The 13348-nt window shown below is 44.1% G+C and overlaps 2 protein-coding genes across 3 annotated transcripts in view; both read left to right on the forward strand.

Annotated features, from left to right (window-relative positions):
- Positions 1–13348, forward strand: part of LOC139062043 (spectrin alpha chain, non-erythrocytic 1-like) — a 205023-nt gene that overhangs the window by 63951 nt on the left and 127724 nt on the right. The window lies entirely within an intron of this gene.
- klhdc3 (kelch domain containing 3) overlaps positions 1–13348 on the forward strand; it is a 49167-nt gene that overhangs the window by 27973 nt on the left and 7846 nt on the right. The window contains exons 9-10 of the mRNA XM_054750824.2: positions 10511–10584; positions 12885–12963. Coding sequence (XP_054606799.1) covers positions 10511–10584; positions 12885–12963 — 153 coding nt within the window. The remainder of the gene's footprint in view (positions 1–10510; positions 10585–12884; positions 12964–13348) is intronic.

Here is a 13348-nt window from a genome sequence, read left to right on the forward strand (position 1 = left end):
CGTGTGTGTGTGCGTGCATGCATGTGCGTGTGTGCGTGCATGCATGCACAATTGTGTGTGTGTGCATGTGTTTTTGTGTGTGTGTGTGTGTTTGTGCGTGTATGCATGCGCAAGTGTGCGTGCATGCATTTGTGTGTGTGTGTGTGTGTGTGTGTGTGTGTGTGTGTGTGTGTGTGTGTGTGTGTGTGTGTGTGCACGTGCATGCCAAGCCCCACAATTCGGGTCTGGATGTGAAGCAAAACAGGAAGTGAAATAAATTGCAGTTCCACCCTCATCCACTAGGGGCTGGTGGCAGAAGCGAGCAAATTCTCATTGACTCCCATGTTAAAAATACCAATTTCACAGCAGAAATAAACATGTTTACAGCCTGGTACCAGAACATGTTTTTGGTTTAAATGATCTAGTTTACACTCATGACAACTCTGAGGGGGGTGAATGTTTTCCTCACTCTTCTGTTTAAGTGTATTAAAAGCCTAAAATTCGGTATAATTAATGAGCATCAGACCCACGTGACCACAGAGCTAGCTCCGTGGAAAGGCCTCAGTAGAGCCTCGGTCTGGCCTGAAAACTGTTCCGCCATTTTCAGTCTCTCAACTTAGGCAATTAGTTGTAGCGTTTGTGCGTTCTTTTTGGATATTTTTAGTGCAATTGTTGGACAAAATGACTTGCTGTGGCATTAATTGCACTAATAGAGCATCCAAGGAGTCTCCACTTCATTTTTTTCGGTAAGTAAAATTATATTTATGTATTTTAGGTCACTGCCGAGCTGAGCTTAGATTTTAACATGTACTGTTTAACCATGAAATGTAAATGTAATAGGGTAAAACCCAGTGCATTTAACATAATGCTGCACTTTAGAAAATGGGTTGAAATATAACATGTTGGTGGAGCTGGGTTCTGACTATTGGTATGCTCCCCTCCCCTCAGCGGCAGCTCAACGCATCTCTGATCGCAGCGGCGCCTGTCTGCTGTGCAGGCTGCCGGCTTGTGGAGCTCTCGGGAGACCTCAGTGATCGACCCGGTTCTCCCCAGCGGTCAGCCTGGCACATCTCTGCCTCAGAAGCTCCGGTGTTGTACACAGTTTACTCCGGTTGTAGCTAGGTAGCTACCTCAGTTAGCTTAGTTCCCACCTCCGCATTAGCTTTGGGTTAGCTTGTAGCTACATCGCTTCAGTTCGACGGGTTTCGTCATTTGATCCCAGCCTTACAGCCTCACCCTCAGCTCCACCTCTCTTCCCTTTTATGGAATTGTCTGGGCGTCATGAGATGTGTGACACAAATCAAAATGGCAGTGGTGGCCCCTTCCCATTTCAGATAAAAACTTAATATACGAGCCTATGGACATGAATTGTCCAGTATATATTTGTTGATGGTGCATGCTCGTGTGTGTGTGTGTGTGTGTGTGTGTGTGTGTGTGTGTGTGTGTACTTGTCTTTATAGGTTTAAGTGGACAAATGTTAACTTTGACCTGTACTGTGTGGGCATTTTTACGTTGTGGGGACATGTTGCTGATCCACACAATGCTAAGCACCCTAAAACTTGGTTTTAGAGGTTTGGTGTAAATTAGCTTTTAGTTTAGGTTAGTTTAGGTTAGGGCTAGGAAAAGAACCCCATTGGTTAGGGTTAGGGTATGGATTAGGCATAGTGGAGTCACTAAACTGAATGGCAGTCAATGGAGGTCCACACAAACATATAAATACAAATGTGTGTGTGCGCGCGCATGCAAACTTGCATACGTGTGTGTGCGTACTTGCATGTGTGTGTGTGTGTGCGTGTGTGTGTGTGTGTGTGTGTGTGTGTGTGCGTGTGTGTGTGTGTGTGTGTGTGTGCGTGTGTGTGTGTGTGTGTGTGTGTGTGTGTGTGCGTGTGTGTGTGTGTGTGCGTGTGTGTGTGCGTGTGTGTGTGTGTGTGTGTGTGTGTGTGTGTGTGTGTGTGTGTGTGTGTGTGTGTGTGTGTACTAATGCTTGTGTGCTGTTTGACCTGTTTAGGTGACTTATTAATAACAACATCCAGACTTTAAATTTCACACCACTGTTTTGCAGGTAACCATGTTTGGGATAGTGGTGGCAGAGGAGTTGAGCGCCCGTCTCCTAACAGGAAGGTTTTGGGGTTGAGTCTCGCTCACTCTGCCACTGTCCTTAGGCAAGACACTAATTACTTGCCTGCTGGTGGTGGTCGAGGGACTGGTGGTGCTTATGTACGGCTTCCATCAGTGCGACCCCAGGCAGCTGTGGCTACATTGTAGCTCATCATCACCAGTGTGTGAATGTGTGTGCGTGCATGCATGGGTGAATGATTGTGTTGTGAAGCGTCTTGTGGGGTTGTAGAACCCTAGAGGGTACTATACTAATACATCCTCAAGGATAAAGACAAGGCAGCTTAAATCTGCATAACATTCAGCTAAATCTAGAATAAAGCTTAAGTTTTATGTTAGCAAAATTAGTTGTGGCCTTTCTTCACTTGTGTCTGTTAAGTCGGTCTCACTGCTGTGACTGTGGGGGGTACATTTTGAATGGTGTCAAGGGTTTTCACTGGCCTTATGTGAGTTGCAGGGGCTTGCATTTGTGTCTGTGGAGTTTTGAACATGTTCAAAAATTTGTGCAACAAATTTTCTTTTTAGAATGGTCTCAAAGTCCTCATGGGCATCTAGTAGACGTTTTTGTGAGTCAGAAAATATGGGGAAAGTAAAACAACTTATGGAGGGGTTAGGAATTAGATTAAGATAAATTGCAAATAAATCTGGGATCAGATTAGACTCTTGGTGACTAAAAAGCAAAGAGGACATTTGTCACTATTCATCTGTAATTGCATCCAATGCCCCATGTTATTGGCCTTGTTAGAAACCTGCCGTCCAAGTGTCATGCATACCAACTCAGAAAGATTCATAGTGAAAATTTGCACGTTTTCTATCATTTTTGCGTCTCCACCAGTCAGGGACAGCCCTGTGGGAAAGTGACTTTATAGATAATCTGCTTCTTTTTTCCTGTTCCTCGTGACGCTTGCTCAGCTTTTATTTACAGCTGCTTGAATAATGTTTTAGTTTACAAGCTGAAATGAACGTTTGTGGGAATTAGGCATTTGAGACAAAAGTGTAAAAAAGAGAATTACCAACTAGAACTATTCTTCACCGTTTAACCATTTTAACCCTCTGGAGACAGGCGTTGCAGATTTGCAACGTAAAAACCTACCTTCCTGGTTACTCCACGTACGTATTTCATGAGCATTTTTTAACTCAGAAGTACCCCTGGAGGACTTAGTTGTTCGTCCTTTCATCAAAACTTATTTTGAGCCTGAGAGGGTTAAAATCTTGGATTATCTAAAAAGTATTATTTCCTTTCTCTGGCTGATTTCAAGGGTGAAACTTTTCCTCAAAACTCAGTTCAACCCCTGGTTCTTGTGGTTGTAAATGTAGGGAACCCTAAAAGATCGGAGCTTTTCAGGAAATTTCAGTGGATAAAACTGCAGCTTAGCAGCTTCTGATAGAGAGGAGATGCTTCACTAGAGGCTTTGAAACAAAGGCTGGTTATGAACGAAAAAGGGAAAACCACCAGCACCAGACCCGAGTCCTGTGGCGGTCTTGCTGTTTAAATCTGTTTTGGAGTTTACTACATTGTTAATGATATTATACAAAATCATTTATTCATTTTATTGTATTATTTCAGCTGATAATGAAAGTATTGAAACAACCCTAAAGCACGATCACTTGGTGTGAAAATATAGCTTTGATTCTGTTTTCCAACGGAGCCACATTAGTCATCAGCTGAAGGTAAAGATTAGAGCTATACAGGAAGTTGCTCCTTTCTTTGGAGCCATTCATCCAACTCTGAAAGAACCTTTGACAATATCTCCGTTTTATATATATTAACCAGCTGTGTTCAGGGCTGTGAAATTTTCATGTATTTTACACAGGTTAGTAGATAAAAACCAGTCCTGACAAAATGCAACAGAAACTCCTCAAAACATTTTCCCCTGATAATTTTAGTGCCTTTTGTAAATTAGCATTTATTAACACTTCAGTCTCATCTCCAACTCTACCTGCTTTAACCTTTTTCTACAGAAGTAACTTGAGTAGTTTTTCTTTAGCGCCTGGCGACTGCTCTGTCTAATCTAAAGTGATGCGTGTCTCGCTGTGAGCCAGCCGTAGTTTGTGTCTCACCCTCCGCATGGGGCTTAGGTCTGGGCAGCTACAGGTTCTTAATCCACTGTCCAGCCACTTCCTGGGAGGGGGCACAGATAGCTCGGTAAGACGAGGTGAGACAACAGAGATTTATCTGTCCATCATTGATTGCACACTATCATATTTACTTAGGATAGGTAATCTATGAAACCCACAATTATAATGGCTATTTAACTTCATTCTAGACCAGGGCTTCTCAAACCTAATACAGTAATCCCTCGTTTTTCGCGGTAGATGCGTTCCAGACCTGGCCGCGATAGGTGAAAATCCGCGAAGTAGGGACTCCAAGCATGCCCCTCGCGGGGATTCCCTCCATGTCGCACCTACGTCACAAACCACGGCTATAAACGGAAGTCGCCTTTCCAGCTCACCACTCAGTCATCGTTTCTTCAGATTCATGATCAGAGTTTCCAACCTACCGATCAATCCAACGAACTATCAGCTCATAGTAAGTTATCTTACTTACTTCTGGAAAGCCCGGCATTTCCGTGTCACTTCGTTGACGCTCGAACGCTCGGGGGTTTCCTAAATCAGCCGGCGTTTCACCGACGCTATCACTTCCGCGTCTGTGAAACCACGCTCCCTACAAGCTCAACTCCCGAATCCAGCCGACCTGTCTGACATACAGTACTATATTGAATTATCGTATGATCACATTCTGTTTTTGTGGGTAAAACTCAAGAAAAAAATGTTTTACTTGGTTTTTTTAGTTTTATTACAAAAAGTGCATTTTATGATGAAATTGATGAAAAAAAAACAAGAATTTCTTGATATTTCGCATAGAAAATTACCGCGAATCAGTGAAAAATACCGCGAATCTGCGAATTCCCCCTGAAAAATGCTCCAAAGAAAAAATCCACGAAGCAGCGAATCCGCGATGAACGAACCGCGAAGTAGCGAGGGATTACTGTATTCAAAGAACCATACCTAATTTCTAGATAGGCTACTTTTCATCCGTCCATCTCGGCTAATGGGGCCAGTAGCCTAAGCAAAGAAGCACAGGCTTCCTCTCTCCAGCCACTTGGGCCAAGATACACAAGGAGCTCGCAATGTCCACTCACATCCTTTCATCAGCATGACATCTTCACCTCCACTGTTTTGAAAGTTTAGTTTAGTGTATTTGAACAGGGACGATGCAAGGACGGTGTCTTGAGATTGCAAGCTTTGCCCATTAGCTCATCTCTACGTGAAAGAAGCGGAAAGATCACTGGGCACCTAAGGGAACGTCACTGGAGAAAACCTGGGTCAAAATCCAAGCTGAAGAAGTGGAAGCTTTGACTTAACTTGGGGGAGATGCAGAAGACAAGCTGCCCCACCAGGACGGAAGGGAAGGACAAAGAACAAGTGAGTCAAAGAAGCTCATCAAAGCCGGCGATACCCTAACTGGGCTGGTCAAGACATCCAGGAAATCAAGAAAATACTCGACTTCGTCAAAGAAGAAGAAAAAGAAGACAAGCCCAGGAAATTGTTATTCTGCTTGTGCCTGGATTTTTTTCTAAGCATGTAATTTCAGTATGTTTTATAACCAACAAGCCTCTTAGACTGAGACTGGTTCACCCTAAAAACAAGACACCCAAACACAAGCTGAGCTACGTATTCCTTGCAGTTCAGTGCTGAGAGGAGTGTTCTGATCTCTGTATCGTTGAAACTAAACTTCAAAAGTGCATGGAACGGAAGAGCCAGCTCATCTGGTCAAGACTCTGTAGGCTATCAACATCTCAGAAACAAGGGAAACTTGTTTGAGGACAGGTTAACCCTCCCACTGTCTTTATGGGTGACCCCGCGAGGAAAGTTGACCATTGAGCAGGATTGATGGTTTATCCCTTGAGGTTCACGTGGCAGGGGTGAGATGGCGCTCACTCCTCACCCCTGCCACGTGAACCCAAGGGATAAACCATCAACCCTGCTCAATGGTCAGCTTTTCTCGTGGCTTCACACCCATTAGGACGGTGGGAGGGTTAAGCACATTTAGATAAAGATGGCAGGTGGTTTAAAGGAAGAGTGACCACAGCAAACTAATGTTAAACTTTGGAGGTAAAGTTCTGCCTTGACTCTTTCCCTCAGGAGGTTTCACAACCAGTCACACCTTGGAACGTGATCTAAACCACTCGCATGTTAAGAAGATTGCATCAAATGATTCACACGGTGGAATGTGTCACCTGACTGTATTAACAAAAGTTCACAAGAACATTTAGGCCATGAATTCCCGACCTATCATCAGGTCGGAAGAATCCTCTTGGATGAAAGATGAAATTTCTTCAAGAATCAACAGAAGTCAGACGCACGGGCCTCACGCTGGACCAGGCCAAAATGATGCAACTTTCTTCAGTCACTCGCTGTTCAAGCTGGGTTTTTAAAGTTTACATATTTTTTCTTTCCAAATGGAAATGTCACTTGCTTCACTGCCACCACACCACCACCATGACACTGGTATCACTCAGGTGAATCCCTTTAAGCCTAGCTGACATGCTAAATTGACTTGAAGCTAGATAAATGGTGATGGCGACAAATGCCAGACGTCAACATTATATGACATATGTCATAAAAATACAAGGATTATTTAACAATAGGGCTGGGCAATAAATCTAAAATGTATCGTTATCGAAATTTCTGACTCAGTATTGTTTTTCCCATGTCAAAAATTTGATGATTAAAAAAATGAAAAGGTGCGTAGGTTGGCGACGTTCGTGTCCCTTTAAAGCCGGGTGGACACTGTGTGACTTTTTCACTCGTAGCACTTAGCTTCAGCTCAAACTGTACGACTTCCTCGCAGAGCAGATCTCACGAGTCATGTGCTCACAATGCACGACCCAGTTCTCGGATGCGACCTGACTGCTCACACTGTACGTCTGGTAGCAACACGTCGGCCCTAAAAATATGCTAAAAATAGCAGTTTTTACTCAACACGTCAGACTTTTTTTGTCTTGTTTTGCCTGTTGTCCTTCGGGAGTGCTGCAGGAGGACACACAGGGATTTATGGGGGTTGGATGAGGAAAACGAAATAAAGAAAGTAAATCTGTGTTTTGTGATCAGTTTAATTTGACATGAACACGACAAACACGCTTTCTTGACAATCTTTGTGAGTAAAAAAACGTGTAGAAATAAAAACGAACAACGTGTGTTATTAAGAAACAGCGAGCGAGCGGCGTTGATGCATGATTGCGCATGCGCCATGAGCGGTTCTGATACTTTTTGGGTCGCAGCTGCTCGCAGCGCCGCTTCAACAGTGCGATACCCTCACGAGGGACGAGCGAAATATTAAACACGCCAGAAGTCCGTGCGACCTCACGACTGCTGATCGGCAGCTGGTCACGTGGTGTTAATCGCCTCTCGTAACCCCTGTACACTACACGACCGCTCGGCGCAAAACTCGCCCCGATGTCGTGGATTCTCGCACGACTGGAAAATCGGCTCAAAAAAGTGAAAAAGTCGCACAGCGTACGCCCGGCTTAAGAAGCTGTTCCACCTGACACGTGACATCATGAATCAACGTAGTACACATGACGGCCCAATCTAGTGGACAACTTTAGTGTCTGCACATACATGTAGTTATTGTCCATTTAACGTTCCTCTATATATCGTGATATTGATCTTAGGCCATATCGCTCAGCCCTATTTTACAGTCAGAACATGCATTTATTAGAATAAATCGTCTTTAATGCATGGATTTGATCCAAACTTTAGGATTCCGTTTTGCCGGCTGGAAATGTTTGTAAGAGGTCACGTGACCGTTCATGACCATTAATAAAGTTAGAGCCACCTTACCTCTCTACAAAAAAATGGTCTGCAGTAAAAAGCTGGTAAAACAAAGTCTTTATTTTTCAGTAATTTTATGCGTTTGTGTCGCCGATACCAGTGTGCTACTGGACTAATTCGATCCATGTCTGGCTACCCTGATAAGGCCTTCTGCAGGAAGTTGTAGTTTGTGATGAGTTCCTGTGTGTTGGGTGCTTCAGAAGAAGCAGAGCTCAGTAGGAAGTAGAGAAAGGAAAGGGATGCAGATCATATCACTTCAAGAATGAGGATATAGTCAATGAAGATGCTGAACACAGGGCAGGTTTTGGTTCTGAAAATCTCAGAGGATCCCAACATCACCGTTTCTGTGATCCGAGTGTAAGATGTACTTAATCAGTTTTAGGGTTCACCGTCGTCTGCTACAGTGTTGAAACTTTGGTTTGGAATATAATTAGGAGGAGCAGGCAGTGCAAGGGGTGGCAATTAGGTGATTAGACACCCTCACTGAGTGTTGTTTGAAAAAGCAGCCAGTGTTGTTTTAGTGGGGGGGCAGCGTCACTCGGGACTCACTGGGAAGCACTACTGCAACAGGGGGAGGAGCACTTTCACACACACTGATACTTTACTGGTCAAGTAACAAAGTGGGCCCTCACACACCAGGATGCCACATAAAGTCACACACTGTGACGTTCCCGCTTCTAAATATTACGTCTGTCAGCCCTCTCCTACCACCACCCCTTCAGCCTTTTCCTCTTTGTGGTGCCCAATAAAGTATTAACATCCCTAATGCACTGCTGAATTTCACACCCAGGCTGACATTATCAGAGAACGTGTTCTAGCCGAGGATGTAATCATCATCTTGCTTATTACTATTACTACTATTAAAACGTCCTCTTATCTGCTCTCCTTTCACACGTCAGCACCAAAAGCCCATAACCCCCCTCCAAGTGAGCCTGCATGTGAGTCCACAGCTACTGCAGTGCCGTGTGCTCCTAGGATAGACCTGCTACCTTCATCACATCGCCCAGCGTCACACTTGTAATCTAAGTATTTTTGTTTTGGATGAATACAATCAGTTTTTGCAAATTCAAATGCAAATTTTTTGTTTTTCTTCGTAAAACTCTTTCTATAACTCTGGAGGATCACCTCCGGGGGGGCAGGGGGCGTAATGACTTCCCCATCCGACCCCCTGGGACAACTGTGCTCATGCTCAGTGCCTCTGCTGTCCACCCTGTTTGTTTAGGGAAGATTAGCAACGTAAAACCCTTACAACATCCTGAACATGCAGAGAAAGGAAGATGCAAAGAAGCGTACGCAGGAGTAGGCGGTGGGAACGATGCCGTGTTGTATTAGTATTGTGGGGCGACAGTGGCACAGGAGTTAAGCGCTCGCCTCGCAATCGGAAGGTTGCAGGTTCGAGACCCGCTCAGTCTGTCGCTGTCGTTGTGTCCTCGGGCAAGACACTTAACCCACGTTGCCTGCTGGTGGTGGTCGGAGGGACCGGTGGCGCCAGTGCTCGGCAGCCTCGCCTCTGTCAGTGCGCCCCAGGGCAGCTGTGGCTACATGGTAGCTCATCCCCACCAGTGTGTGAATGGGTGTGTGAATGGGTGAATGACTGATTGTGTTGTAAAGCGCCTTGGGGGGTTCCAGGACTCTAGAAGGCGCTATATCAAATACAGGCCATTTACCATTTACCATTTAGTAGCCAGAGACGGCGTCTCAGGCTCTGGATGCGTCTACTTCTGCCTGGTTGATGTTTTGCAGGATGGATGATGTGAATCTGCACTTAGGCCTGAGCTTGGCTGGAACATCCTTTAGTTTTTCTCCTTCGTAGTGCCTCACCTGCACCAGTCTGGCTGAAGATCTCGTCTTGGTGTAAAACCGTCAAGAGCAACTTTATTTTCTTTTAAAGGTCTCTGGGTGCATCTCTGTTACAGCTGTAAACCAGATAATGGGCATCCAGCACATAAAGGTCTGCAGTAACTGTCTCATGAAAATAAATCTCTTCTCGAATATCTGAATGCAATTATAATCTTCATGCTGGTGAAGGCTGTCAGTCATCCTGGTAATGGTAATCCAAAAGGGTTCAAATGAAGACAACTGGACTTCTTTGGTTGAAGAAGTCCAGTTGTCTTCATTTGAACTCTTTTGAATTATAAACTTTATTGGTTTGTGGTGGTCCAGGTGGGTCACAGGTGTGTGTGCTTGCATGTGTGTTTAGCAGGAAACAGATGTGCGGTGATATAATTGGCAGGTCTGAGAGTCTATCAGCACTGGCCAGCTTGCTGTCTCACTGTGATGCTCTCCTTCCTGTGGGCCTAAACGCTGCCCGACTGTGATAAGAAGAGCAGCCCTGCTCTTCTTGAGAATAATCTGTGACTCCCTAATTATAGAAGTTAGTGATTAAATAACAAAAGCAAGACAATGGATGAGAAAACAAACGACCACATGCTGCATGGAAGCCCAGTGCTGGACGTATTGTGAAATATTTATCACTCCATGAAGCAGTTTAACACAATTAGTTTGAATCATGCTGGTGAATGCCGGAGATGTGAGGACTTTCTCTAACCTCATTGAACCCTTTATTTTCTCTCGACAGCCCCTGCCCAGAGCAAGGAATGGGGGATGAATTTAACCTCATGGATCACTCAGACCTGTATATCTTAGACTTCAGTAAGTATCCTTTTTACCAGTTGGAGACACAAGTTTGAGAAAAATTAAAGAGTACAAAAACACAAACACTCCGCAGTATGAAAAACATTCAGTCATTAAACCAAAAGCAACATTAGCTGTTAGCGTTATTCACTGCAACAGCAAATCATATAGTCCTGTTTGTTTACACTTGAATCAGTGCAATGTTTATTAGCATAGCATTAGCTTGCATATGCTAACTGGAGAAAGTAATGCTAATGCCAACTAGGGGTTGTATGAACTAGTCGACTTCACGGCTCTGTAGTGACTTTTTATGCTTGTCATCGACTAGTCGCTGTCACGTGATAATGACCGACAAGATGCAGTCCTCGGAAAAGACAGCAGGTGACGAGCCCCTGCGCTTTGGGAGGCGACGCGTTGTGCCAGAGCGTCGGTATCTGACGCCCGCGGTAAAACGGACATTTCACTGAATTGTGACCTTTACCCTCTTGCAATTGAACCTTCCCCTCACCCCCATCCTAACCTTAACCAGCTTGCGCATGCAAAGCTTTGTTTCGCGTTTTCATTGTTCGCAAACTCACTTAATATGAAATTTAGACTGACATACTGGGTAAAGGTTAGGGTGGGGGTGAGGGGAAGGTTAAATAGCAAGAGGGTGAAGGTCACAATTCGGTGAAATTTCTGTTTTACCTCGAGCGTCAAAAAGCGACGTGCTGTTCCTGAGCGTCGCCTCCCGATGTGCGTCGGAAAAAACCGCTTGGTCACCCATCGTCAGTTTTAGCCACTTCAGGTGAATGACGTCATCAATGACTAGTCAGATTCAAGTAGATTTTCATTACTTGACTGTCAACTTTAAAAAAAACTGAAGTCAGGCAGCCCATAATGCCAACAACGAAGAACAAGTAGGAGGGAATCATCTACACCAAGGCCTTGAGGGCCGGTATCCAGCATGTTTTAGTGGTTTCTCTGGTCCAACACACTTGATTCAGTGGTTGAGCAGCTCACCAGGCTCTGCAGAAGCCTGTTAATCACTTGCTAATTGAAATCAAGTGTGTTGAAGCAGAGTTGAAACCAAAACATGCCGAGTACCAGCCCTCGATGCCTGGATTTGACTAGCCCTGACCTACAGTAAGGTCCTGTTAGTAGAGCGACAATGGAGATAATCAAGCAAACGCATTTTTAGCATTCCCTACTTCATTTTTATTTTTTTATGAACTTTCCGTACTGATCAGGATTAAAGTGTGTCACATCTAAAATGGTCCTGCTGGAAACATGTCTTGCCTGTGGTCCCTCTGACAGAACTTCAACATTATTGTTGATTCTCATTTTATCGCAGTCTTCGTTTTGTCATATTGCTTACCTCTACGTGGGACGTTTGATGTCACTGCAAGTTCATTAGATGTGCAGATTTGTTAAAAATCCCAGCAACACAAGGGCGAAGTCCTGCAAATCTTGTGGGTAAATTTGGAAAGTCTGCGAATCTCCAAAGACGATTTGGAAATTCCCTCACAAACGACACCCTGGCGCTGGCTTTCTTTTCTGAAATTCTCACTGTTGTTTGACCCCCACAATGTTATTTCATCTCTCCCAACCTAATCCACCCTTCAACAACCAAGCACCAAAGTGACCCGGATTGGAGCTTGTTGTTAAATAAGATAAAACAATAAAAAATAACCAAACACAATTACCTCATTAGAAGTAAAACCAGAACAGGCGAAGTCGGTTATTTTTTATTCATGCGGTTCCAGATTCTTCTATAGCTGCTGTGCATATAAATAAGCAAGTGTTTTCTAATTGGATATATGAGCAAGAAGCTGTGTCCACATCTTGTTCCGTCTGCCTGGGTTTGGCCCAGCCTCGGGCACTTCCGTCTCACAGATGACCAAGCATAGCCATGTCCTGCATGCATGGGCCCAGCCCGCTATGCCGTCAGGTCACAGTTTGGGTTTGTGTGGGTGGGCTTGCACGGGGATTGGCTGTACCCTGTACCCTTAGGCTGTTATCACCGAACATACGGTGGAACTACCACGGCGATGACAGTAGGAGGAAATATAAAGATATTATTAGAAAGCGGCTTTGTAGCAAATATGTTTTGACATTTTCATCAACATTCCCTGTTTGTTTCTCCCGTCTCCCCGAGGTAAACAAACACCAAACCGACCGTGGTGAGTTTTACACCAGAGAGGAAACTGAACCCGCTCTTCTGAAGATTCTCACATCTGTCTTGTCTTGTGGCAATTTGAATAGGATTTTCCTTGAATGAGTAAAATGAGTGTTTATGACTCTCTTTACTTTCTCTCTGTTGTTTTTTTTCTCTACAGGCCCCAATTTGAAGACATTATGCAAAATAGCTGTTATTCAGTACAGTCTGGAACAGTCAGGACTCCCACATGATATCAGGTCAGAGACCCATCTTCCTCTCTGTGCTGTTCAGTCCTCAAACTGACTGTTTGTGCCATTTGTTGTCAGCTGTAATTAGGTAATTTATCAAAAAGGCCAAATTATGGCTCATTATCCTTCATTTAACAAGTGGTGTTCTTAATCGGCCATCCACTCATGGTCACATGACATCTTGGATAATAACGTAAACGTTTACATATAAAAGAATCAGTCACGATGACACGTTAGTGTGGTCCGTGACGTTTTCAGTCCATTTACTATTTGCAAATTATTTTGTTTGCGAAGTAAAAATAAATGAACAAAACAGGAGGATTTTCTTTCAGATGACAAAATAACAATTTTATTTAACAGGCAACTATTGGTGTCATAGTTTACCATGAAATAA

The sequence above is a fragment of the Nothobranchius furzeri genome, chromosome 12 (genome assembly GCF_043380555.1).
Source record: "Nothobranchius furzeri strain GRZ-AD chromosome 12, NfurGRZ-RIMD1, whole genome shotgun sequence".
Lineage (NCBI taxonomy): Eukaryota > Metazoa > Chordata > Actinopteri > Cyprinodontiformes > Nothobranchiidae > Nothobranchius > Nothobranchius furzeri.